Here is a 27,732-nt window from a genome sequence, read left to right on the forward strand (position 1 = left end):
TGAGGTGGTAGAGGCTGTTTTGTGGAGGGTTTCTTTTGAAAAACAGGTGCACAAAATCTTTAGGAAGAATGTGCCAGATTCAAAAAGTTACATGTCAACTCTATCATTGGACTTCTTCCCTCCAGAATTGTAAGCAACTTGAAAATGTAGGTAGTGATCGTGTTTCTTGGTCTTGTTAAAAGAACTCTTGCCTTTAAAAATTAATGGGGAAAAAATTGAGGAGAAATCATGGCAACACTATCGTCATCTTGCACATCTCGTCTCTGTTGTATTTCAGTTGTATAATATGCTTGTGGAAACGGGGGAGCTGGAGAACACTTACATCATTTACACGGCTGACCACGGTTACCATATTGGGCAGTTTGGACTGGTCAAGGGGAAGTCCATGCCATATGACTTTGATATCCGTGTGCCTTTCTTTATTCGCGGTCCGAGCGTAGAGCCAGGATCAATGTACGTATTTCTCTGCTTGCAACGTTCAGCTGAGCTGTCGTGGCTCGTGTATATCTGAGCGAATTCGGTCGCCAATCTCAGTGTCTGGTTTCTTTTCATCCAAAACAGAAAAGGGTGTGTGTAGGTTCGTAATTCAGAAAATGAAAACCTTTTTCCCCCTACAACGTGTTAAATGAACTAAGAGAAAGGAAAATTAACTACCTTTAAAGAGAAAGGAAAATTAACTACCAATGTTTATTTCTGTCACATAGACCAGAATCCATGTCATATGGGCTGTGTACACAGACACAAAATGTGGTCTTTAGGGACACCACCTATACCTTCTTTGAATCAGAGATACACTGTCTTTAAAAAATAATAACAATAACCACTGCCTGCCTTTTTTTTTAAGTTTATTTATTTATTTTGAGAGAAACAGAGAGAATGTGAGTGGGCAGAGAGAGAGGGAGAGAGAGAATCCCAAGCAGGCTCCACGCTCTCAGCACAGAGCCTGAGTCAGGGCTTGATCTTACAAAACTGTGTGATTGGGGTGCCTGGGTGGCTAGTCAGTTAAGCGTCTGGTTCTTGGTTTCAGCTCAGGTCATGATTTCACAGTTTCGTGGGCTCGAGCCCCGAGCCAGGCTCTGTGCTGACAGCACGGAGCCTGCTTCGTATTCTCTCTGTCCCTCCCTCTCTCTGTCCCACCCCATTCACGCTGTCTTGTCTCTCTCAAAATAAATAAGTAAACTCAAATAGGGGTTGGGGGGGGGGGGTGTCCTCTGGGTGTCTCAGTCGGTTAAGCATCCAACTTTGGCTCAGGTCATGATCTTATTGTTCATGAGTTCAAGCCCTGTGTCGGGCTCTGTGCTGACAGCTCAGAGCCTGGAGCCTGCTTCAAATTCTGTCTCCCTCTCTCTCTGCCCCTCCCCTGCTCATACTCTGTCTCTGTCTCTCAAAAATAAATAAATTTTGAAAAAAAAAATTTTTTTAAACCAACTGTGAGATCATGACCTGAGTCGAAATCAAAAGTCAGTCACTTAACCAACTAAGCCACCCAGGTACCCCCAGCCCCTGACTTTTAGCATTTTTTTTCAATTATTAATAAAGAAAAATTTTTAAAGAATATAACGTTTTAAGAAACATGGTTTTCATTTAGAAGAAAAACATCTTCAAGGTGTGAGGTTCTATTTCTGCACCCCTCTACATCTCTATTTTCCCTTCTTAAAATGGGTTTTACACGTCCTGCTGGTCACATCAGAATGTTCTGTGTAAAATAAGATAATGTACATGAAACACTTACAGAAAGAATAAAAGAAAAGAATGCAAGTAGAATTCGAAATCTGGAATGGCCTTAAGGAGCATCTAGCCCGGACTCCTGATCTAACAAGGAGGAAACTTGGCAGATAGAATTAAGTGCCTCTCGCAGAGTTCCCGATTCTGCAGCGGCATTGGGGCCCAGAAACCAGATATCCTGAATCTCACCTGCGTGCCTCTTCTGCCGCCACATTGCACTACATCCTGGGAGAAGGGAGAAGGTGATGACAGCAGAAGGCTTTCTTTGAAGAATGTTATTATGTCTCTTCAGCTCATTCGAAACTTTGGGAATTGTCCGAACCAAGTTAAAAGGTTTTATGCGTGAAAGACCACGCTAGAGGGAGAGAAGACCAAAAACCAGTGCATCTCGGTGTGGAGAAAGTGGCCCTAAGTGCCACTGCCACAGGTGTTTGGTACGGGGCATAACCATCTGTCCCTTTGCAGAGTCCCACAGATCGTTCTCAACATCGACCTGGCCCCTACGATCCTGGACATCGCCGGGCTCGACACGCCTCCCGATGTGGATGGCAAGTCCGTCCTCAAACTTCTGGACCCGGAAAAGCCAGGTAACAGGTGCGTCAATTTGCTTTCCATCAGCCAGCCCCAAGCTCATGGGCGCCTAGAGCCAGCCAGCAGCTGTTAAGAAGTGGAGGCAAAATAAGGCTTTGCCTAGGAGAACCGCCCCGAGCTGAGAATTTCCCTGCTGTTTGTGAATAGCATATTGATAGAGATGCAGTCGTGGTCTGTGGGAAGTGAGAGGTGTTTCTTTAAATAAACTGTTAGTGCAGAATCGTTTGGAAAAACGTCCAGATGCCAACAGTAAATATTATTATTTTGCTTTCAGGTTTCGAACAAACAAGAAAGCCAGAATTTGGCGTGATACATTCCTCGTGGAAAGAGGGTAATTATTGGTTCCTGGGGTGCTTCTGGGAACCAGTCCTAGTGGGCAGCTCTCCCTGCTGGGTATTTTTTCGCCCTTATTCCGGTTTACTAAGCATGCAGATTTCGTAAGCCCAGTCACAAGATTGAATGGTTTGCTACTCATTCTCCACTGGCCAGCACCATCATGATTGTTGCATCAGACTGTAAAACATAAATTCTCACAAGATGGGACCAAAGCACTTATGGTTGCATTTCTCAGCCTTGGCTCCTAATCAGACCAGTCGATTGACTTTCTCAGCCCTCCTTCCCAAGTCCGCCTGGCCCTCACCTTTCTCTTTCCTTTCCTTAGGTGCCTCTCCTGGCTTTAAATATATGAGACTTTAATTTCCAGAGTCTCTTCTGGAATTCCCCTTTTGGTTCATGATCCCATTGTCTTGTTTTTTTCCATACCTACATTGAGAGAAAAGCATTTATATAACTGTACAGCTAAACATTTATGCCCAGAGTTTTGAAATTAACGCTTTGCAGAGAGAATGTTCTTCATTAGTGCCCGGCCTATAATCTTCACAAAGGACTCGGCAAATGCCGAACTCCCATGAGCCAGATTCTAACATCTATGTCATGCCATTTGAAGAATGTGTAGTTGTGTCACAGGGGAGAAAAGTAAAAAAGCCACATGATGCTAGGAAGATAATGCAGATCGTTTCTCACATTAGAAACTTTTTCTTTTCTGTCAAAGGAAATTTCTACGTAAGAAAGAAGAATCCAGCAAGAATATCCAACAGTCAAATCACTTGCCCAAATATGAGAGGGTCAAGGAATTGTGCCAGCAGGCCAGGTACCAGACAGCCTGTGAACAGCCTGGGCAGGTGAGTGACACAGCTTGTCTTCACCACAAGTCACATCCGTCTTTATTTCTAATTTAAAATTTGCAGCGTGTGAAACAATGTACATTTAGGATAAATGAGCTTTTCATTACGCTCATGCCGTGCTCACTGTGGCAGCTCTCCTGTGACTGGGATTATCTAACTGGTCTAAGCTGGGCCTCCTCTTCACAGCTTGGCTCCCTCCAGTGAAAAAACACGGTGCCCTCGGAGAGTACGAGATATCCACCCGACTAGCCAACACCAGTTCAACATATCAGACATGTGAAATGGTTAGCCAGGCTAGAAAGTTCAGAAACTCGGTTCCATTTGAGGAGAAGCCAACACCACTTGGGTTCCTGTTAACTGGTTATCAAGAAGTCTACTTAGTCAAGATCATGGGCAGATGCTGAGCCTCTGGACAGTGAACCAGCCAAGAGACACGATGGGGTCTTCCCATCCTGTACTGAAGTCAGATGTCATCCAACCTACAGAGGAGGACAGAATCTAGGACCAAGATTGGGGAATGAAAAGGGAAGACATATTGTGTTTGTTTATCGTTTCTACCTCTGCTCACAAAGTATCTGACATCAACTATTCCATTAGAATGAATCCTCTTTATTAATCGAAGTATTACTGTAGAATTCAGGGCTACCCAGAACATCCACTATTATCAATAAGAACTAAAGAAATACCATGTAATGAATTAAACAGACCTGTTTCTAAGGAAAGTGGGAACATATGAACACAAGCTATTTTTTTAAATGTTTATTTATTTTGCAAGAGAGAGAGAGAGGTTGAGCTCTGGAGAAGCGCAGAGAGAGACGGAGAGAGACAATCCCAAGCAGGCTCCACACTGTCAGTGCAAAGCCTGATGCAAGGCTCGATCTCACAAACTGTGAGATCATGACCTGAGCCGAAATCAACAGTAGGAGGCTTAACCTCCTGAGCCCACCCGGGCGCCCTTCACACAAACTATTTTAAACACTCTCGATCAACACCAATGCTACCTAAAAGAGGTATTGTGTCATCATGAGAGAGGAACTGAATTTCTGCCTAAGTCATTGCAACTTAGAACAAAATGGAAGGAAAGTGAAAACTAATATTTATTACTCATGTGTCTTAAGTAAAGCACTGTATATGGAATTTTCTATGTATTAGCTCAGTTTAATCCTCATATTCATCCGGTGAGGGAGGCATCGTTGTCCCCATTTACAAACGGGCAGCCGGTGAGTGCAGAGCCGGGATCCAAATGAGGTGTAGGATTCAAAAGCAGCGGCTGCTTGCTGCCTTCCAAGGTAAGTTACATGAACTAGGCAGAGAGAAGTTCAGATCTTTGGTGAGTCTTTTTTTTCTTTTCAACTTATCTGACCTCTAGATATCCATACAGCTAGCCAATACCAGTTCAAGATATCAGGCATATGAAATTGATAGTCCCGTTATTGAAATGGCCTCATAAATGTAAGGCATCATACATTTGTACATGTGATATGGCATCTAGCTTATTGAACAGACATTCACAATAAACAACTTGGTCCTCATACATTCTGCATTTCCTCATGCCTTTTTGTGCTCAGGGATTCCCCGGAAATAGAAAAAGATGGGGCGGTGGGGGGAGGTTGTTGAAGGAAGGGATGAAACCAGGCCTTCAGGGTACTCCAGTAAGTCTTTATTTTCAAGTGTTTAGCGGAGAAGCTTAGACTTATTCATTATAGTTTCATCTGATGTCTTCAAATCCTTCTTAAGGAAGCTCTAAGTATTATTATGACTAAAACCTCAGAATTGCTTTGTAGCTCTGAAATGATTTTTAGGAGCCAGCCTCAGTAGACTAATTTACCTGTATTCGGGAGTTGGAAATGTTCAGTGTTAAATATATCTCATGCAAATTGGTGATTTTTGTTACTATTTTAGCCCTCTAAGCTGCAAGCATGATAGCCGACTGAGAATAAGGTACACTGCCTACCTTTCAGTACACAATTTTGCAAACCTCACCATATGGCTTGCCCTGAAATTTTAATACGTGTCCTAAAGGGCAAATGTAGTATAACTGGATTATGGCACTTTGGCATGAGTTCTCCACTCTTGTGCTGAATGCTAACTATGTTAAAAACTTCACTTTGCTTTTTCATATTTTTCTAAACTTGTTTTGCCCCCACTAAATGCTTAAATGTCTAGTTCCCTGGGATTTTCCTCTGCTGCTTGATTTCTATGTGCATCAGTCTGAATTTAGATTATATCACATGAATATATGAAAATGTTAGCAACAATTTCTTTCAGAAGTGCCTGAATTATGAGAACGGAGAATTACACTATACCCCAGATGATGATTTCTTTCTATAGGTGACGCTCACACAATGGCTTAAGAATCTGAGAACTTCTGGAAAATCTCAAGCCTCTTCCAGACAGTTCTCGAATCTGTGGGTCAAGCCCAGTTGCTCTACTGTGTTCTACAGAATCTTTATATTTTGGCCTTTTGCTTTTTCTATCTGGCTACTTTGAAGATTTTCTTTTTAGTTACAATATCAGTGACGATAGAAAGGGAAGAAAAAGTCCGGAATAATGAGATTGTATTGATCTGGATCAAGGCATCAGTTGAGGCCAGAACTAACTTGCTAGGAATCTCTTCTCTTGACATTGATTTCACTCCTGGCCTGTGCCCTGTGTCTTTTTCTCTGACCAAGGTTAACTGCCTGCATTCAAAAGACAACACAGTCTTCTCTTTGGTTTGATTCTGTTTGGGATATAAAGGAAAAACCCATGCTCTCGGCCCCATTCTCTTCACTTTTCCCCCACAAAGAGAGCACGAATTTCCCCTGTCCCACTACACCCCCATGCCTGGTCACCTGAGGATTGTTTGTCAGAGTCATGTGAATGCATGAAGCAGGTAAATGAAAGAAAGAGAAATATGACATCAAAAAGTTTGGGTTAGAATATTGGCATCCACTACTTTTTAGATGTGTGTTTGGGGACAAGATTCTTAAGAGTCTCAGGTTGTCTATCCCTAAAGTGAGGAAAATTAATCTCAGGCTTGTAAGAATCCAGTGATATCATATATGTAAAGTCCTAGATGAACTATAAGGCAATGTGTGAATATTGGGTGCTATTACTGTTCCAGGCCATCTTACCTGCTGTTTTCATTCCTATGAAGCCAACAGAGAATTAAAATGGGCTGGAATCCCAGACATTTGGCAATACTTCTTCACTTTGTGAACAGAGCAACCAGCAGGGACTAATTAAGGCAGTGTGGACATATGTGTTTGCATTTCTTCTGTGTTCCTGAATTAATATGAGACTGAGTATGAATCCCCACCACCCTCTCAGCTAGCATTACACCCCCAAGCACATTATGTACAGATTTACGTATGATACACTGCACACACACACACACACTCACACACACACAAATCTCAACTTCTATCTGAAAAGACTTTGGCTCAACAAAGACCACACATCAATGATGCTCAATTCTACCTGCACCCTAGAATCACCTGGGCAGCTTTTGAAAATACCGACTTATAGCCTCCCCCTAGACCAATCAGATTAACATGTCTAGAGGTGACGCCAAGGCATCTGTATTTGTTAACAAAGTTAAGAACCAGAGGTCTAGAGTCCGAGAATGTGAAAGTTGGAAAGAGTCTTAGAAATCTTCCAGTTGAATGAGATCCTTTTCCTCATAAGGAAATTTAGGTCCGGAAAACTTCAGCTACAAACCCGAAGTCAGACCTGCGACTCTGTACTTCACGTTCAATCGTTTCTTCCCCAGAGCATGGTGCCTCTACAAAAATGTAACAGAGTAGATACTCTCTTGAAATTGTATGTGGCACTTGCCTGGCTGAAGCCGTGGGTTTGGGACCCACTCACAGCATCTAGGGAAGTGGTTACCAAGCAGGACTGCACACTAGAATCACTTAGGCAGCTTTACAAAAGCTAATGTTCAAGCTTCACTCCAGACGAAGTAAAACAGACCTTCTGGGGATGAGACCCAGACATCAGTGATTTTTTTTCAAGCGCCTGGGTGATTCCTATGAATAGCCAGGGTTGAGAATCACTCACGTCAGGTAAGCGTTACTGGTTTTTGCTTCTCTAGGTACAGTGATTGACTCCTTAAATAGGAGTTACATAAAAGAGAAAATCCCTGGGCATTCAATTTTGAACTGCACATCATAGATTCTGTCATTTGGAAAAAAACAGGTTTCTTTTCTTTTTTTTTTTTTTTTTTTTTTTTGATAAAGCACATTTCATATCCTTTGTGAGTTGTTAAACTCCAGCAACTTTGCAATTTTGTTTGCCTCTCTACTATTGTATCAGTATGAAATCAAAGATTTGTTTAAAATTATGAAAGAACCCCAGATCAAGCAAGCTGATACTGTTTGAGAAATCAGACTGTCGCTGGTTGAATGTACTGGTTTAACTCCAGGATCTGTGTTCTCATCCCCAAAATTATCCCTCTGGCCGTAGAGCCCTCGACCCTCTGTGACCAGCTGCAGAGCAGGAATAAAAGGCATTTACCAGTAAGATCTGGTTCTTTTGCCAGAAACTGACAGCCTGTTTCCAGAAACTCACTGAGTCCTGGTTAAAATCTCAGCTCATAGACACCTCCCCCTGGAGCTCCTAATTCCGGAGGGACAGGCCATAAGGACCAAGCCCCAGTGCCACCCTCTGGCTGAACATTTGTGTGCTCAGGGCTCGTTATGGACGGCCCAGCCTCTAAACCTGGCCACCTCCCCTCTTCAACCTGCACTGAAGGACGTGTCCGAATTGTGTGTCTAAATGGTTTGGCTTTGGTGCAGTTTTCAAAATACAAACCACAGGCTTAAATGTCAAACCATATTTAATGATGTTCCAAACAAGTCAGAAAAAGACAAACATAAGGACATTTTACTTATAACCTACCTAATGTGTCCACACCCAATTTAATGTATGCTCTTGTTCCCCACTGCTCCCTAACGCGGCCTCACTCTGGTCAGGAGCCCCTCCTCCCCGTCTCTTAAACATAACATTCTCGTCTACCTTCCCCAATGCCATTTCCTCAGTTGAGCCTCACCGGAAGCCTCACATTCTGCCCAAACCATTCTTCTTTCGCTAGGGTCCTACTCAACTGGGATTGCATCCTGACTCCATGCTTGCTTTGTCACTTAACCTAACTCTGCCTTAGTTTCTTCATCTCGAAAACGGACATAATACTGGTAAAGATTATATGGGGAGGTTACTATAAAGATTATATGAGTTAAGTGTAGTAAGCATTCGAACCGGTACCTGGCACATAATAAGCACTCAATAAATACTGGCTATCACTTGTTGGCCAAGGTCAGTTTACCAACTTTACTTTCCCCAAACTGCAAGAACAATATTTCCTCCAACATATCATTACGGACTTCAGCATACGATCATCCAGATTAGAATCTAAAGGAGGAAACTTCTTCTGCCTCTCTTTCCTTTCCACTTTCCCTCCTTCATCCCCTCTCAGCCCGTCTCAAAGAAAAGAGGAGGAAACTCCTCAGCACGAGTAACTCTAGTTCATATTTGTGAGAAAATTGGACAGTGGCTTCAGCTAAGTGATAACTTCATCAAGGATGTTTATATGGTGTTTTTATATTCCCGGTGTTGAGGCAAAAATTCTAAACACACATCCACATGCAGGTAACTGTTTTTCATGATGTTGGTACTGGCCTAAAGGATAATCAGGTTATCTGAAAATTACTGTATGGTTGTTACATTTCAGAGAACACGATTTGACCTGCGTTATGACCAAATCCACATAATAAGGCATATAATAATGGGGAACTAATCCGTGTGTGTGTGTGTTTGTGTGTGTGTGTATGTGTGTGAAGTTTTCATTGCAGTGTACCTTCGAAAAAGTTGTAGCCAAAATTTTTATTTCTTACTCATGAAAATGGGCATAAATGGGCATAAATAAGAATATAGAACATTCTTGACCAGTCTGAGAAATATATGCCGTTGGAAATGTAGAAAGTATCATGATTATCTAGTAGTTACATCAGGAAAAGGAAGTAAGCAGAGTTCTGTCTTCATCTCATATTATGCTAGGCATTTACACAAAACATTTTATACCTGAAAATTATAGTAGAGATCTCAGGCTCATTTTAAATATAAGGAGACGAAAGCTCAGATGGGAAAGTAACTTGACCAAAGTCACCCAGCTGGAAGTGTGACAAGTCTGAGTTCAAACCAAGATCTGTGTGATTCAAAGCCACAGTCTCCCCACTAAATAATAATTACTGTATTATATATAATTTACAAGCAGGAAACATGAACTTGCCCAAGGATTGGCTAACCATTGTTAAAGGTCAATTATAATAGTATTGCTCTGGATTTATATGGCGCATCGTTTTTTGAGAACTCCAAAAACAATTTATTCTCATGACATATCCTTGAGGCCAGGAGGAGCAAGTATTATTTTGCCAGATGTGGAATCTGGAAGAACAAAGAGATTCTGTAATTTGCTCACGGCCATAGAGTTAGCGGCGAAAGAAAATTAAAATCGAGGTCTCCCCATCCCTAACCCAATACTTATCTCCATTGAAAATGTCTACCTTCCATTCAGTTTGCCTAAGACCAAATTCTTTAGGTAATAAACTTACGTGGCGGGGGCGGGGGTGGGTTGGGAACTAATAATAATAATAACAACAACACCAGCTGCCTTTGTTGAGTGCCTACCATGTACTGAGTTCTTGCGCGTGAGTGAGTTCTAATGCTCATGGAGCTTACAGTGTGTAGCTGACTTGCTCAAGGACACATAAGCAATGTGATAACGCTGATATTCAAATCCAGACTTTTCTGGCCTGAAAGTCCAGACTTTTGCCACTGTGTCACATCAATATGGGTACAAAATGCCATTCCCAAGTCCCAGGTGGAATATAGGTGATCTTCACTACTACAGAATCCTAGTCCAGTGAACGAATTATGGTAGCGCTTTAGGTTGTCGTAACGATTAAGTGGATAATTTATATATAAAGTGTTCTAGACAAGTACCTGGCAGCAAGTAAGAGTTCCCTAATGATGACAATGATGGTGACAAAGACAGTGTTGAAGGGAATTGTTTGAATGGCATTTTAGCATATTTCTCATTAGATTTGATTCCACCAAACTAGCTGCCACACACCTGAATCCTTACACCAAATAGCCAGTCTTCTCTTCGTTATGTGTTATTTATATATAAGTATATATAATCAATCAAAATATACTAAGACATAATTACTAAACAAAGTGATTTGATGCTAACTTCAGGGAATAACTCAGGAGTATGAGACATGGTCCCTGCCTTTAATTCCAAATTCCAGTGTGGCTGGAAAGGGTAAAATGAAATCAGAATAACCTACAAAATTATTTACATGGTTTTATCTAGCCCCTCATCAGCAGAACGTCTGCAGAAATAGTTGTGCGATGAATGTATGTTAAATGATTGGCACAGATGGAGCCAGAGAGGCAAGAGAAATGTTGAAACGAGGTCTGACAAAGTGGCAAAGGAATTTACAGAAGGGGTGAGTGGTCAGGGAAGGTGGAGACCATCGGCTTTGGCAGTTAACTGATTTACTGATAAACTTCAAGAGAGTAGACAAAAGGGAGACAGTTTGATGTCTGTATGTCTGCACGGGCGGGTCTTTCACAAAGCTCGTTTCTGAGGCTGACTCCGTGTCCCGTTAGCAGATGCCTCCCTGAGTTCGTGCTTCCTTCTGATTCCGGAAGCTCTTCTGCACTGCGAAACCGTCTCCTCATTGTTTCGAGCGCTTAAGTGACTGGTGGTGTGAGTTTCAGAGCAATTCTCTGAAAGTTCTCTTCCCTCGCCTCCCTCTATAAACTCTCAATGATGACCACGGTGGTGGCGGTTATTCAAGGATTTATTGCTCAGCTGTAAAAATTATCATGATATCGAACACTAAAATGACTGTGGCAAATATGTGGTAATTACATTTCATTAAAATTGCTAGTAGGCTTGCCACTAAGAAGAGTTTGAAAGCCTCTAGCTAATTACTCCATCTGATAGGGTCTATGGCTTGTTCAAAGGGTTCATGGTATAGAAAAGCGTTGGCATTTTTCACTGTGGCCCTTGTTTTATACAAGAATGTGTGTAGGTGGATGTATACCTTTAGTATATGTGGGTACGTGTGTGCATGTGTGTACAGAAGCATACATACATACATATATGCATACATACATATATGCATATATGCATACATATATGTGTGCATATTTGATTTGTGTGATATGTCACCAGTGCCCAGGATGGTACCAGACCTCAGGTTTGGTTAAATTCATCTCTCAGGAAAGAAACACCCCTTCCCTTCACCTCTGATCCATGGGACATTAGCAAGGAATTTGGCTAATGGGAAAATGCCGGTTAGATTCCAAATAGACCAAATCACTAAAAATTCTACCTACACTTTCTGTTCTGTACACTCAGCTCTTCAAGGCCAAGAAAAAGGCAGAATTTTGTTTTTTTAGTGCGTTATGGTTACAAAACTAAGGAAGGTTTTCACTGCAGTTACGTGTTTTAAAAATTAGTATGTGTACCAAAATTGGTATAAATTCGAACCACAAAAGACACAAGACCAGACAAGAATAAAGACAACCATGTTTTCCTGTCTGGGAGAAAACAGAGTATTTCTTAAGCTTCTACTAGGCTGTAGAACACTGGCCTCTTCTTTTGCTACCCTTGGAATTAAGCAGTAAACTCTTAGTTTTTGAATGCTTGAGTTAGAGGTTACCCAGATAGATGGATAAGTCTTAAACCACTTGCATTTAAGACAAATACAGATCTAGACTGACACTCTAGTATCACTGATCACCAAACTTTCTGGAGCTATAAAAGGTTATCATTGATTTTGCTGACACTTCTCACCAGCAAAAATTCCACAGGGCATATCGTTATTCCTTAAGGGAATTGTATATCTGTTTCTGAGAACTTTTTTCAAGAACTTCACGACACCTCCTCAAGCTCACTGGATGTGTTTGGAAGTACCACACACCCAGGCTTGAAAATCACTGGTCTCCACCTTGAATGGCAGAACAGGCACACACAGCTTTCCACTAAGCATTTGCAAAGACTAAATTCTATCACTTGTCAACTACCTGTGGAGAGAAAGTAAGGAAAACTGGTTACTCTTACAGAGAACGCATAGTCCTGCCAGTGTAGACAAGCTGGAAGTGTACCTCTGTTCAACTAGAGTCGTTTTCTGACCTGATTGCATCAGTGCATTTCTAGACACAGCTTCCTTTGCATATCCACGCCCCCAAATGCATATATCCTTCCCAAGGCTCCTCCATCCGAGCTACTTAGACCTCTTTTGCCCCTGCCAGGGATTCCAGCTGCAAAGAGGTCCAAGAACCAGTCGCAAATTGAAAGCGGTTGTTCTTAACCCCAACTGCACATTAGAATCACCAGGGGAGCTTTTGAAACTCCCAAAGCCCAGCCATGTGTGAGAACCACTGACCTGACATAAGTCCTGTGTGCCTGATCAAGTTGACTTCACTTTTTTTCTTCAGTTAAATTATCTCTAACTTAGTTAGTCCTTGACTGTGCTTGTTTGTGTCACCTTTTCATGGCTTTGTAAATAGAGTTGCCCTGTCCCTTGAGCCTGCTTCTCTGGATGGAGATGATGGACATTCAGGATATGCTGGTCAAGCCACAAAAGAAGACTGTAACCTGACGTGGCTTAAAATCACCGAATTCTGTAGCACCAAGAGTGTATGGGGGCTAAAGCAAAATCACAGAACAAGCCCTATGGCCCCGGGATTTGGGGACTATCGGGTAGAAGTGCAAAGGCAGCACCGATAATTCAACGCTTATTGAGGGCACATGGCTCCATTAAGAAAAAACAAAGCATGACTCTGTACCTTGGTCCATTGTGAATGGTCACACTCCATTTGGTTTTGGGGGTAGGGTTTTTGTTTGTTTGTTTTGTTTTCTGTTTGTAATATAATTTCTTGTTAAATTGGCTAACATACAGGGTGTAAAGTGTGCTCTTGGTTTTTGGAGTAGATTCCCGTGGTTCATCACTTACATACAACACCCAGTGCTCATCCCAACAAGTGCCCTCCTCAATGTCCATCACCCGCTTTCCCCTCTCCCCCACCCCCCCCCGACCCCCTCAGTTTCTTCTCTGTATTTAAGAGTCTCCTATGGTTTGCCTCCCTCCCTCTCTCTTTGTAACTATTTTTTCACCTTCCCCTCCCCCATGGTCTTCTGTTAAGTTTCTCAAGATCCACATATGACTGAAAACATACGATATCTGTCCTTCTCTGACTGACTTATTTCACTTAATAATACCCTCCAGTTCCATCCATGTTGCTGCAAATGACAGGATCTCATTCTTTCTCATTACCAAGTAGTACTCCATTGTATACATAAACCACATCTTCTTTATCCATTCATCAGTTGATGGACACTTAGGCTCTTTCCATCATTTGGCTATTGTTGAGAGTGCTGCTATAAACATTGGGGTACAAGTGCTCCTATGCATCAGTACTCCTGTATCCCTTGGGTAAATTCCTAGCAGTGCTATTGCTGGGTCATAGGGTAGATCTATTCTTAATTTTTTGAGGAACCTCCACACTGTTTTCCAGAGCAGCTGCCCCGGTTTGCATCCCCACCAACAGTGCAAGAGGGTTCCCGTTTCTTCACATCCTCGCCAACACCTGTTGTTTCCTAATTTGTTCATTTTAGCCACTCTGACCGGTGTGAGGTGGTATCTCAGTGGGTCGCACTCCATTTTGTACACGAGTGTCCTTTGTCTGCTGGCCAAGCCATCTGGGACCCTTGACTAAATTTTACCTTGCATCAGATCACCTTGAAATTAAAATGCAATCCAAAGTATGGTTACAGGTACACAAGGAGGGTATGGTGAGATCATTTTATGTGGCTCAGGAAAGAGCATCTTTTATTTAATAATTTTTTATTTATTTTAATATATATTTGAAATATGTAACTGGCACACCAAATACGTAATTTTACAGGGGCTGTTGCTTTGGCCACTGCTTAGAAATGTGTCCATTTAGAGAAAAGTGTCAATAATTGTACACAGGGGATACTCATAGATGGAAGGGGAAAAAAAAGACGAAAGTTTGATAACACTGCATGACAGCGTGTTGTCACAACTGTGGTCAACTTCAGACCAAGGTCAGCATACTTCCCAAATTACCATTTTAGAGAGGAGGCCAGGGGAAAAGAAAAAGTAAAAGGAAGGTTATTAGGCCTTTAGGTAACATGCGGAGGATCCCATGAAATGCCGCGAGGAGAAGTGCTATTACTTCAGGCAGACTGAAGTTCAAGAAGCCTGGGCAGCAGGTGGGAGGGACACGGAGACCCAGTGCCGCGTCCCATTGATCTAGAAGTAAGCCCGCGGTGTCTGCGGCAGGCTTGATAGAAGGCTCAAAGCAGAAAACCCAGTGCCAACCCCACCCCCACCCCCACCCCGGGCCTGTCTCTTGGGAAGGTGCGCGTTGTCTCTTCAGGGTTGCGGGGTCCGGAGGAGGATAAGAAGAGGCCCAGAGCACCCCTGACACGTTTGCTAACGTCCCGGCCCTGTGAGAGCTGGCCCGCGCTGCGGCAGACTCCGATTAAACTCTCCCGCTGCCTCACGTGCCACTCTTCCCTGGCCCGGGTCAGAAATTCAGGGGCTTGAGAACAAAGCAGCCAGGTTTGTTTTTCCAGAGGAAGAGGGGTCTGGTGAAAACAGCCGTGACAGCTGTGCTCTGTGGCTGGGTGAATTCAGGGCTTTTTACGTGTCTCACTCAAGACTGTTTAGTCTGGATCCTGAGCATTTATGTATCAATTTTGGGCTCTAGTGTCGCTGAGGTAGTTCTGATTTCCGATGATTCCGGTGTCATCTGTCTTTGCCTCCCGTGAGAGAAATAACCGAGAGAACCGGGGGTAGGCTCGTTGCAGGGTCAGTTAAAAGCTTGCCTGCCTTCCTTCGTTGGCTCTGCTTATCGGGGTTGCCCGGGCTTCCGGAACCCGATGCAGCGGTCCTTGATACGAAGCACCTGGAGCAGGAGGGGTAAACCGCTCTCACGTTGGCTTTTGCAGAAGTGGCAGTGCATTGAGGACACATCTGGCAAGCTCCGAATTCATAAGTGTAAAGGATCCAGTGACCTGCTCACCGTGCGGCAGAGCACGCGGAACCTCTACTCTCGCGGCTTCCACGACAAGGAATGCAGCTGCGGAGAACCTGGCTATCGCACCGGCAGAAGCCAGAGGAAGAGCCAAAGGCAGTTCCTGAGAAACCAGGGGACTCCGAGTAAGCAACACGCAGTGACGTCTCAGTGGCAGGCCAAGGCTTTGCAAGTGGACATTAGAGAGAAAAGGCCGCTCCTTCCACATTTTAGATATTATCAATGCATGGCGTTGGGGCGAAAGCAAATAATGGTCCTGTTCCAAATACGAGAGCTAATTTGGTATGTGCACACTTTAACTTAAGCATAGAACGAAAATATATTCAGTAAACACACCAGACAAAACGTAAACACGCACAGGAAAGAGCTATACAGGGTAAAAGGTGGGGCTAGGGGCGGAGGGTAGAGTTTAAGTCAGGTGTATTTTACATTAATGCTAATATCCTGATTAGTCTGCTTTGAGCTACTTTTAAAAAAAAGGAGAAAATAAAAAGTCAAGGTTTCATTGCTTATGCATTTAACTAGTAAGAAAAGCATACATGCGGTTTTTAGGCACATCTGTTTTAGGACAGTTTTTGTTTAATTCCTCTTGTTGGCTGGGATGGTCAAACAGTCAAATTCAGTATGAAAAGCACTGCTTGCCATCTTTATAAAAACCCTATCAGGCAGCTATAAGATTCCTATGATTGTACAGATGTGAAAACCCAGTCGGGCACCTTCTGTAAAAGAATGAGAGTCTAGTGCCATCTAGTGGCTGAATATGAGAAGTGACTCATCTGTGGCAATTTTTTCTATACGGGTTTGGAAAACAGTAAGATACATCAAGTTCCATTCCGTGTTGTAAATTAGGTAGTTTGTTTTTTTTTTTTTTAAGTAGGCTGTACGCCCAATGTGGAGCTTGAACCCACAACCCCAAGATCAAGAGTTGCATGCTCTACTGACTGAGCCAGGCCCGTGTCCCCCATATTGTAAATTAGGAAATCAAATCAATCACTAGAACAATAGACACTCTTAGCACTGGCTTTTTTTTTTTTTTTTTTTTTTAACATTTATTTATTATTGAGAGACAGAGAGACAGACCATGAGCCAGGGAAGGGCAGAGAGAGGAGGAGACACAGAATCTAAAGCGGGCTCCAGGCTCCGAGCTGTCAGCACAGAGCCCGATGTCGGGCTTGAACTCACAAACCTCGAGATCATACCTGAACTGAAGTCGGACGCTTAACCGACTGAGCCACCCAGGCGCCCCAGCATTGGCTTTTTTATCCTGGAGTCCACAGGTGGACTTCTGTGTGAAACTTTCAATAACTTTCTGAGTATAACTTTCAATACATTCTTAAAGGAATCCATAACCCAAAGGCTGAGAATGATTGATTTGGAAGATTTTTTTTTTCCTCCCTGAGAGAAAATGCCAGGTTTAATAGTTCACACAAAGATATCAAATGGAAAGCCGACAAATGACAAAGATTCCCCCACAGCCTCCCTTAACGGAAGCTGATTGCCAGCGTTGGGCTAGGAGGTAGGGACAGCCTCCTCTCTCCCAGGAGGCTCAATGTCACTCTGCAGCAGTGACCGTAAACCCTGCTGTTGTTCTCATTGAGCACAAACTGGAGATGTCTGGGGCCACCCTTTCAAACCACATGGAAGCTCACGTATTCGAGGACAGGAGGTGTTCCTGACCACCCTCAGTGGCCTGCTGATTGTTACAGAGGCGTTTTCCTCCTCTGGAAACTGCCATCACAGCGAGATCCTGTGGTGAGCACTATTCTGATTCCGCAGCCTGTGTGCCCCCCTTCTTCCTATTTTAGCATCAGGCTGGAGAGAGAAAGGCCACGTGAGTAGGCCCCCTCAGATCCCAAGTGCATCTCGTAAGGAGGGGCAAAGGTTTGCTGGTGAAAGCTCTTGTCTAACACACCATGAGCAGTGGATTACAGTGACCAGAAAACACGCCGGCCTCTTCTGGCCTTGCCTTCCATCTGCCAGGTATCACTAGTCAGCTGGCTGATAAAAACATCTGCAACACTTAATTTTTCTTAGAGCATTCCTCTGTCATTTGCACAAATATAAGGTGTCGAGAGCATTTACCCTTTGGCACAAGCAGCCCAATGTGGTGGGAGGACTGTAGCCTTTAGAACCTGGGAGACTAGAGTCCTGGTTCCCACAGCTATGGGCTACGCAACCTCGCACTTGCCAGGTAGCATTCAGAGCTTCAGTGTTCCCTCCTGGAGAAGCGTAGCACCAGATCTACGAGCCTGTTCAGACAATCTAATATGTTTTCTTAATGTAAGGATGAATTATAATAATACAGGCCTTCCAAGATTGTGGGTTAGAGATAAGTATGAGGTGGGTGATACATAGCAAAAGCTCGATAAATGACAGTATCATTATTAATACTGTAGTTGGGAGTATAGTTTTATCCAAACAAACTGCCTTAGCAGTTCGAGTTGAAAACGCAGTGTGCAAGTTCACGGCCTGCCCTAAGTGGAAAGGAACTTAGAAGGCGCCCAGACCTCCCCCCTGCCTGGAGGGATGAAGGGCCGAGGCCCAGAGGCACGTGCCCTCCACCGCACTGCCGGGCAGTGCCAGAGCCGGACGAGAGCCCACGGCTCCGGACGTGGATTCCAGGGGGCTGCCCACAGCACCCCGCTGCCCCTCAACGGTGCAGCACATACTGCCTGCCCCTTCCCAGCATGCCCCCTGAGCCAGGGCGTGATTCTCCTCCCTCCTCAACTACACCTGGATGTCCGTATTAACACATCTTCCCTTATTTCCAGAGTACAAGCCCAGATTTGTCCACACTCGGCAAACACGTTCCTTGTCAGTCGAATTTGAAGGCGAAATATATGACATAAACCTGGAAGAAGAAGAGCTGCAAGTGCTGAGACCAAGAAACATCGCCAAGCGCCATGATGAAGGCCACCGGGGGCCTGGGGGTCACCAGGCTGCGGGCGACGGGGACACCATGCTAGCAGACAGAGGCAATGCCCTGGGCTTGCCCACCACCGTCCGAGTGACCCACAAGTAGGAAGGCTCAGTTCTCGAGGGCTGAGTTCACAGTTGTCACTTTATCTTATCACTGTCTTCCTTCTTTACGGAAAGTGATACCACTTGGCAGTCCAGGGTCTGGAGGCTGGCCTGTATAACAACCAGGGTTAAAAGCAGCAACGGGGAGTCCAAACAGTCGTGCATTTGGACACATGCTTTGGGCTCGGTTTCGCATTGAGGCTGATCAGCCAGAGTGGTTCTGTCGCATCTTAACTTAGCAGGCATGGAGTTCTGCCCTTGAACGGTTACCTTTGTGGGAGTCTGGGTAACAGATGGAAGCCATTCCTGGCGCTGGTAGAGGCTCTGGGTGCTGCACCGTTACTGCGGCTCAGAACAGTGGTGCGCTCACAGCCTCAGGAACAAAACCCAGCCCACGGGAGGGCTGTGGGGCCTGGAGAACAGTCGTGAGATGCAGGAACACCTCACGAACCCGTGCAGAACCCAGAGAGCACGGAGGGCCTCGGGAGCCGTGGAAACAGGGAAGGGAGCTGATAATCTCACAGCTCTAATGGACCACCTCGGTTCTCCTTTTCCTTCCAAGATCCAGGTCTTGTCTTGATAGAGAAAAATTTTCCTTCTGAATGTATTAGGAGGGTCTTTTTTTCTCTCTCTCATCGTATCACTTTGGGGAGGCATGCTGTCATGAGCTCTGTCAGGATCTTTATCTTTGGGTCTGGTCTTCCGGTGCCCGTACAGTTGACCTTGAACACGGTGGGGGTTGGGGACACAGACCCTCCCCCCCCCGTACACACAGTTGAAATTCCACGTATAACTTTGACTCCCCAGAAACTTAACTACTAATGGTCTACTGCTGACCAGAAGTGTTAGTGATAATATAAACAGCTGATAAACACATATTTTATGTGTATCATATACGGTATTCTTACAATAAAGTAAGTTAGAGAAGAGAATGTTATTAAGAAAATCACAAGGAAGAGACGATGTTTACAGTACTGTACTGTGTTTATCCGAAAAAAAAAAAATCTGCACGTAAGTGAACCTGTGTAGTTCTAATGCGTGTTATTCCAGGGTCAACTATAGTTGTTATAGTTATACACTAAGAGATTTAGACCAGGGTTCCACTCTTAGTATTGACTGACTGCTTATCCCAATTCCTCTCTATCCCTAAGGCTGTTTCTTTGCTTCAAACTTTTTAAAAATGTTTATTTATTTATTTTTGAGAGGTGGAGGGGGGAGGCAGAGAGAGAGGGAGACAGAAAATCCCAAACAGGCTCTCCACAGTGTCAGAGCAAAGCCCAAAGACGCGGGGCTCAAACCCACAAACTGTGAGATCGTGACCAGGAGTCGGATGCTTAGCCGATGAGCCACCCAGGTGCCCCTCTTCGCTTCAAACTTAATGGGGTGTCTGTAACAAAATGAATGGGATAAACAACCCCCTTCTAACTCTACATTTCTTTAATCAGACAACTTACTTCCTCTTCCATCATAACTTGTGCAAACTTCCATTTTTCCTGTGGCATTTCATCAGGCTTTCGAAATTGGAGTTTTCCGGTGGTTATCTGTTCTTGGAGACATGAATATTGAATATTGCTGTGAAAGGCGATCTTAGTAACGGTCTGTCTCTGTCACCATCATTTACCCACACCGGTGGTCAGGAGACATTGCCACGCATCCTGGTCTATGGCTCAGCTCCAAACAACTGCTTGCATCCAAATTAAAAGTTTAGAAGATAATTATATTCCCTTTGCTATTTCTAATGTTTATTTTAACATTAGCATATAAACCTATTTCTATTGTTTTGGGTTTGTTTCTGCAGGTGCTTTATTCTTCCGAATGATACAATCCATTGTGAGAGAGAACTGTATCAATCAGCCAGAGCCTGGAAGGACCACAAGGCATACATTGATAAAGAGGTTAGCCACGGCTATGTGATTGGAAGGTGTATTCCAAATGTGAGCTCGGCTCGCCAGCCCGGCTGTGACCGGTGGGGCTCACTGAGTGTCCACTTCATCTTTTTTTTATAATTACAATTATGTGAAAAATAGAATAGCAGGGTATTTATCTTTCCCCAGTGATAGAGTGATGGTCCTGCCTGAAAACAAAATAGAGTGTAAAAATCATAGCGGGGACTGGCCCAACGCAGACTGAAATCTCTGCGAGGAAATGATTCAGTTGTTAAGTTGAGACATCTGTTAATGTTTACCTACAGCACATCAGTAGGAATATCGAGGTAGGCGTATTCCGTGCCCAGTGGGTTTCCAAGTTAATTATCATCTCAGATGAATAGCTAGGATGATGGAACACAGAAAGTAAAAGAGAGGTAGGCAGCATAGAAAATCCTTGCCTTAAAAGGTAACTGTTCAAGTATATGTCTTCCAGATTGAAGCTTTGCAAGATAAAATTAAGAATTTGAGAGAAGTGAGGGGGCACCTAAAGAGGAGAAAACCCGAGGAATGTGCCTGTAGTAAACAGAGGTGAGCGTGTAACCATCCCACGGTCTTTTTTCTAAACTCTTGTTTCCGCAAGCCACAGTGATAAGCAGCAGGCTTGTTTCTCTCTTATGCCAACAGAAGGCATAACAAACCGAATTTGTTACCATGTACTGTAATGACCTAACCTGTTCGGGTCAAATGAGATCTGTCATAAACCTCAGCCCAAGGTTAAAAGGTCCCTTTGAGCTAAATAGTTACAACAAAGTAACAGCTTTCCTTCTATTCTGCCTTCTGTTTCTAAAATGAACTGTCTGATCGAATGTGGAACTGAGACTCACTTTTCAATCTTCTTGCCCGTAGCTATTATAATAAAGAGAAAGGTGTGAAAAAGCAAGAGAAGGTGAAGAGTCATCTCCACCCATTTAAGTAAGTGACTCTCTGTTTTCCACATTTGCTGGGAGCGAAGGACTGTCCACTGGGCACTTCTGAAACACAGCAGGGACCCCCTTGTTCCAAGTGGTGCTGCTTCATAAAAGCAGATTCAGCCAAGAGGGCACCCAGTCCCAGAAGCTGGAAACAAAGCCCACACCTTGCCGAGAGAGCATGGCAATGTTTTTGGAATCCTTTGAGGAGGAGCTATGAGGAGTTTGTTCTAATTCTCTATGTGTTGTCTGCCAATGTTGGGAAAGTAACTGGATTTTACTCCGTGCACTGTTTTCTGTGGACAGTGACTGGGAAATGGGGACCGTCTTGCTTAGGTTGGTGCATTCCGTAGGGTAGTCTGCAATTGTGCTGAGTTCTGAAAGTTGGAAGAAATACACGTATTTTTAAAAGAATAATATAATTGGCATATGAAGGGGATTTAGGATATTAGAAGTTGAGCCTTTTATGGAAAATAACAAAATACTAACCAAAGGAAATTCTTTCCAAGGCATCTAATCCAACTATCCGTTGACGTTATGGCTGATAAATACTGAGTCCCCAGGAAGTGAAGCCATTTGTCCACAGGGTGTGGCAGGATCCACGCATCACGTTGACTACTTCCACCAGTGTTTACATGTACATGAGGAAGAAAATGTCGATCCTTTAAGGCTCAATCAAATTCTTTTTATTTTTTTTTACAATGTTTTTTAATGTTTATTTTTGAGAGGTGGGGGAGGGGCAGAGAGAAGGGCGACAAAGGATCCGAACGAAGCCAGCTCCGTGCTGACGGCCGAGAGCCCGATGCTGGGCTCAAACTCACGAGGTCAGGACATGAGCTGAAGACAGATGCCCAACTGACTGAGCCACCCAGGTGCCCCAAGGCTCCGTAACATTCTAAGCGAGCTGTCACTTAATGAGCATGCCTTCGTTCTTGCCGATTAGAGTTTGAGGCCCTCTGTGAAAAATAAAAGTCATCTTATTATTGTGTGTCTGCCTATTTGTGTGAGATACAGAGCGAAGATAGTAGTTTCCGTTGGGAAAGTGCTCTCCGATCATTAACAGATCCCTTCTGTTGGGATAGGGAAGCTGCTCAGGAGGTAGACAGCAAACTGCAGCTTTTCAAGGAGAACCGTAGGAGGAAGAAGGAGAGGAAAGAGAAGAAACGGCAGAGGAAGGGGGAGGAATGCAGCCTCCCAGGCCTCACCTGCTTCACGCACGACAACAACCACTGGCAGACGGCCCCGTTCTGGAACCGTAAGTTTTGAGTGGTTTGGTTTTTGAGGGTTTTTTAGAAATCTTTCTCCCAGTTTTATGGAGTAGCGCTGTATAAGTTTTAAGGTGTATGGCAGACAGACCTGACGTCTATGCACAGTGGAACCTTGGATTGCGAGTAACTTGCTCTGCGCGTGTTCTGCAAGGCGGGCAAACATTTCTAATAAATTTTAACTGGACAAACGAGCGATGTCTTGCAGTACGAGCGGTCCATGACGCCGAACGTCACACGATCACAGCTGAGCCAACGGCTCTTGAAATTCGCTTTGATACACAAGTGCTTTGGATTACAAGCATGTTTCCAGAACGAATTATGCTCGAAAACCAAGGTTTTGCCGACTGTGAAATGATGATTGCATTAACACCCGTCACCTCGTGTCAATTGCTCCTTCTAAATGCCACTAACTGCTGCCACGCAGAGACAGTGACTCACACTACAGTCCTGAAGACCAGGGCTTCAGCAGCATAAAACCAGGGATCTAGAATAACTCAAGTGGGGAGCATCCTCTTATTTTCTAGAATGATTTTTGCCAAGAATTATTTTTTTCTTTAGAGCTTTGTTTTCACATTTTACTTGAAAATGCCAAGCTCGCCCTGGGTCTTTCTCCTGTTGGTGTTATTTCACATAGTGCCCACCTCCTGGCAGAGTGCCTACCCAGCAAGACTGCTCTATGACTGAATAACTAAATAAATGGGCAAACGATTTTGCCTCTTATGTATTTTGTTGCTGCTGTATTTCATGTAATGCTCTAAGTATAATAAAAGGAAGTGAAACCCCCTTAAAGGCAGGAGCCATAGCCTACTAATTCTCAGCCCCCTTAACTACCTAGTGTCATGTTTGTGGGGAAGAATAGAGACTCCACAAAATACTTAGTTTTATACGGAATTGCTGATGACATGGAATAATAACAATTGTGTGCTTTTAAAATTATACTTCACATTTGTTTTGGTGGTCTATGCACAGTGTTCACTGAGGCCATCTAGAAATAATGCCCTAAATTCTTGTGGCACATCATCTGATTGAAGGCTTACCGACCCAGGGAGTAGCTAAAACCCCAGATCTCCTCATTGAAAAGATCACAGTAGGACCAGCTGGGTCAGTGTTTCTCAAAGTGGGATTTGGAGACTGCAGGAACCCAAGACCCATTCTTTGGGAGTTTCGGGCCTACCTATGAGGATTTTTGTTTTGTCTTTCCATTTTGATGCTTTTTGATTTCAGTGTTCAAGTTTGCATTTTCATTTCCAGCCACGCTAAAGCCAAGTGAACTCTTAAACTCATAGCATTCTGACTTTCAATGGTGTTCCCTAAACCGGGACATGAGGATCTCTGAGGGTCATTCAGGTTGTGGGGGTCTGTTCTCCGCCAAGCTCTGGGCTGGGCCCCTAGAAACACAGCAGCCTGAAAAATCATCTCCTGTGGGCAGAAAGGAATAGATGGAGAAATGCGGATGTTTAGGTCAGTGATGTGACGTACCAGCGTATGACCCTATACTGGTAGGCACATGTCATCATACGTTGGTCAAAGCCCATAGGACGTACGACACCAAGAGCAAACCCTAATGTAGGCTGTGGACTTTGGGTGATGACGTCGTGTTCATGTAGGTTCATTAGTTGTCTCCGTGTTGAGAGATATTGATAGTGGGGAGGGTTCTGCATCTGTGGAGATGGGGGTATTCTCTAGAAATTCTCTGTGCCTTCCGCTCAGTTTTGCTGTGAACCATTTTATTCTCTAAAAAGTCTATCAAAATAAAATTAGAAAAAAAATCATTTCTCATTCGTTGTCTAAAACATTTCTTTTAGCTTAAGGGGACAGATTTAGTGTGTTTAATACTGGATAGGTGGGCAAGTGACATATAGTGGTTAAGGGTATACCCTCCAGCCAGACCCTTAACGCTGCTACTTGTCAGCTGTGTGACCTCAAATAAATTACTTACCCTCTCTGAGCCTCATTTTTCCCATCTGTAAAATGGAAATAACAATAATCTTTGTCTCATAAGATTTTTTTAAGGATTAAATGAGTTAATACATGCAAAGTACATAGTAGACAATGAATGCGCATAAGTGTGCCTATTCCAACTGCTTTAAAAGTATTTGCTAGACAGCATATTTCTAAAGTTCAATTATCGTTGCAGGAAAGGTCAGAAATTTAGAAACTTTCTTCCTATAGAAGAAGACTGGATGGTTTGTTTTGTTTCCAAAGTGTCTGAGACACTTTCCACCAGAAAACCAGTGAACCTCTGCATGATGCCAAAGCTGTTCAAGGTCATAGCCTGTCTCATGTGAAAGTGTCATCTACAATGATCACAAATTACATCATCCCTCAATCCACTGAGCTGGGCTCAAGTCGTCTGCAAACCCCTTCCCGCTGCAGAACTCCCTCTTTCCATGCACCATTTGTGACGTGTGGCCAGATGAGGACACTCAAGGGCACCAGTCCACGTCTTTATTTTAGAACCATTTTATCCTTTAAAAAAAATAAATAAAAGATAAAAATAACCAGAAATGTAAATTCTGATAATTCCCTTCCCGTTCTCCACCCACCCTATTCCAGAGACCGCTGCCCAACAGGGGTGGGGGGCAAACCAACGTGCCTAAAACTTCACCCTGGCCTTCAGCCTGTATTCACGATCATAGATTGCCATCGTTTTCCCTGTTTTCCACCTTTCCCCGCTTTCCACCTCTTAGAGAGGGGGAAAATACAATTTTTTTAACACCTAAACACATAGTACTTCCAAGAAAGAAAATGTGCCCCTAAGTTATAAAGATGAGGAAATGCTAGAATGGCTAGCCTGCCTACGTTTTCGTTTTTTTCATTCTTTGCCTTTCGTTTTTCTTTTTTACCAACAGTGGGATCTTTCTGTGCCTGCACGAGCTCTAACAATAATACCTACTGGTGTTTACGTACAGTTAATGAGACGCATAATTTTCTTTTCTGTGAGTTCGCCACTGGCTTTTTGGAGTATTTTGATATGAATACAGATCCTTATCAGGTAAGTCAGTATGTTTTCATTTTATGAAGGTTGTTGGAAACAAAACAGCCAGAACATGAGCTTAAATATGTTGTCCTGGCGTCTTCACCCACAGCTCACAAACACCGTGCACACAGTGGAACGGGGCATTTTGAACCAGCTACATGTACAACTCATGGAGCTCAGAAGCTGCCAAGGGTATAAGCAGTGCAATCCAAGACCTAAGGGCCTTGAAGTCGGTAAGGGGGGAAAAAAGGTGGTGGTTGTTGTTGTTTTTTTTCCTGTATTTCCTGGGAAATTCTTTGTGTTGTCAAGTTTTCTGCCTTTGAAACGACGCTATGCATAGAAACCCAGAGATTGGGACACTTCCAGGCAGTTCCAAACATAATCTGTTCTCTAAGTTTATCTCTGGGAGCATTAATGAAAAATTTAACACGCCAAAAGATTTGGTGAGTGTTTTATTCCAATTTGTCCCACACGTCTGTTCTACTAGTAAACCTTCCTGATAGAGGCATCCACTGGCAAGCGGGATGAAGGCATTGGGGATTTATTTGTTATTGCTGTCAACAGGCATGATCTATACTCTTAGGCAAACCAGGATATCCTCATTTTTTAACTGAATTTGGATGGGAACACACAATGTCCTGTTTCTGCTTAGCACAGTTGGGAGCTGCCCTAATTGGATCCCTGCCCATGACACAGTGAATTCGATTTCTTGTACCAGTATTTCCCCTCTGAAACTAGAGATACTTGGGTAATTCACTGTCTTGGGATCCAGCAGTGTTAGAGGGTCCATATGGAATCAACTAGATGCTCCCTCCCAGATCTGCAGCATTAAGCTAATTTCGCCTGTGGTTCGTGAGGCTGCCATTTTTTTCAGTGTCTGTCCCAGCTCTTTCCTAATTGATGAGAATACTCAGTTTGTCGTAATTCCTGTAGAAACATAAATTCCAGCAGTCCAATGAAGGGAGGAGAAGGAGCTGGCACTGGCAAGGTCATTGGCATCAGCACGGCAGCCAACCCCAAAAGAGCGAAGAGCTGAACTCTGTGGTGGCGGGGAGTGGTTTGCAGGAGACCTTTGTATGCAGCTGAGTTTGCTTTGTGTCCCTAATAGCCGGTGTCTCTGGGCACCTGGCAGAGCCAATATCACCAGCCCTAAAAGTAGGCCTCTCCCCTGGGTCATGTGACTTGAAGGGGGGGGAGGGGGTCCTACCTCCAAAGAATCAATGTCTGCCTCTTGTCATTTCCACCCCTGCAGGGTCCTGAGGCTTTCAAGCTGCAAAGACCCCAAAAGAAATTATAAACACTGTGAGAGAGGTCACCTCACAGCCATCGGCCAACACTTCTCAGTTAACACCTTAATCAAATCATTTGGCCGCCTGTAAAGTCCAGTCCTGACTGAGCTGCAGAATAGGTCTTTGGTCGCTGACCCCACCCAGCTCCAATCTTTTCAGATATCCTGCTTATCTGTTTGAGCTTTTCCTCAAATCTTACCCCTCCACACACCAAAAACAAAATAAACAAACAAACGAAAAATCTCAATAAGGCCTAGAAATTGAACCAATTATTGCTTTTTCAAATTTTATACCCGGACAGTTCTCCCCCAAAAGACCTGGCTCTCTTACTGGTGGTGACCTAACTCTGTTCAGGGAAGTCTGATAGTCTCTTGATGGAATGACACACAAGGGAGAGCCAGTGAAGCCAGTAGTCCCCTCCACCTTCTAGACAATTCCTACAGGAGATGATTGTTGCCCCCCCCCCCTTTTTTCCCAACTGTTTTGTCTAAAAATAACCAAAATTTTACTGAGACTGACTGGAAGTACTTTTCATACTGCTTTTAAATGGGCTCTCTCCTCCTTTGCCACCAAAGAAACTCCTATACATTTTATCTCAAACCTTTTAATTTATAGCTTTCACTGCTCATTTTGAACCTGTCTACTAGAAAAGCTCTGTGGGACTTCAGCACTGTCTGTATTTAACACAATATGTTTCTTTCTAGGATTTAGATGT

The 27,732-nt window shown here is 43.7% G+C and overlaps 1 protein-coding gene across 5 annotated transcripts in view; it reads left to right on the forward strand.

Annotated features, from left to right (window-relative positions):
- Window positions 1-27,732, forward strand: part of SULF1 (sulfatase 1) — a 177,204-nt gene that overhangs the window by 131,636 nt on the left and 17,836 nt on the right. For all 5 annotated transcript variants that reach the window (XM_053896526.1, XM_053896524.1, XM_053896527.1 and 2 more), the window contains 12 exons: window positions 278-453; window positions 2,191-2,319; window positions 2,591-2,647; window positions 3,368-3,497; window positions 15,538-15,748; window positions 18,395-18,641; window positions 20,443-20,539; window positions 21,006-21,100; window positions 21,419-21,484; window positions 22,563-22,735; window positions 25,601-25,743; window positions 25,838-25,961. In XM_053896526.1, the coding sequence (XP_053752501.1) occupies window positions 278-453; window positions 2,191-2,319; window positions 2,591-2,647; window positions 3,368-3,497; window positions 15,538-15,748; window positions 18,395-18,641; window positions 20,443-20,539; window positions 21,006-21,100; window positions 21,419-21,484; window positions 22,563-22,735; window positions 25,601-25,743; window positions 25,838-25,961 (1,648 nt within the window). The remainder of the gene's footprint in view (window positions 1-277; window positions 454-2,190; window positions 2,320-2,590; window positions 2,648-3,367; window positions 3,498-15,537; window positions 15,749-18,394; window positions 18,642-20,442; window positions 20,540-21,005; window positions 21,101-21,418; window positions 21,485-22,562; window positions 22,736-25,600; window positions 25,744-25,837; window positions 25,962-27,732) is intronic.

Source organism: Panthera pardus, unplaced genomic scaffold (assembly GCF_024362965.1).
Source record: "Panthera pardus isolate Hobbes unplaced genomic scaffold, ASM2436296v1 HiC_scaffold_7, whole genome shotgun sequence".
NCBI lineage: Eukaryota > Metazoa > Chordata > Mammalia > Carnivora > Felidae > Panthera > Panthera pardus.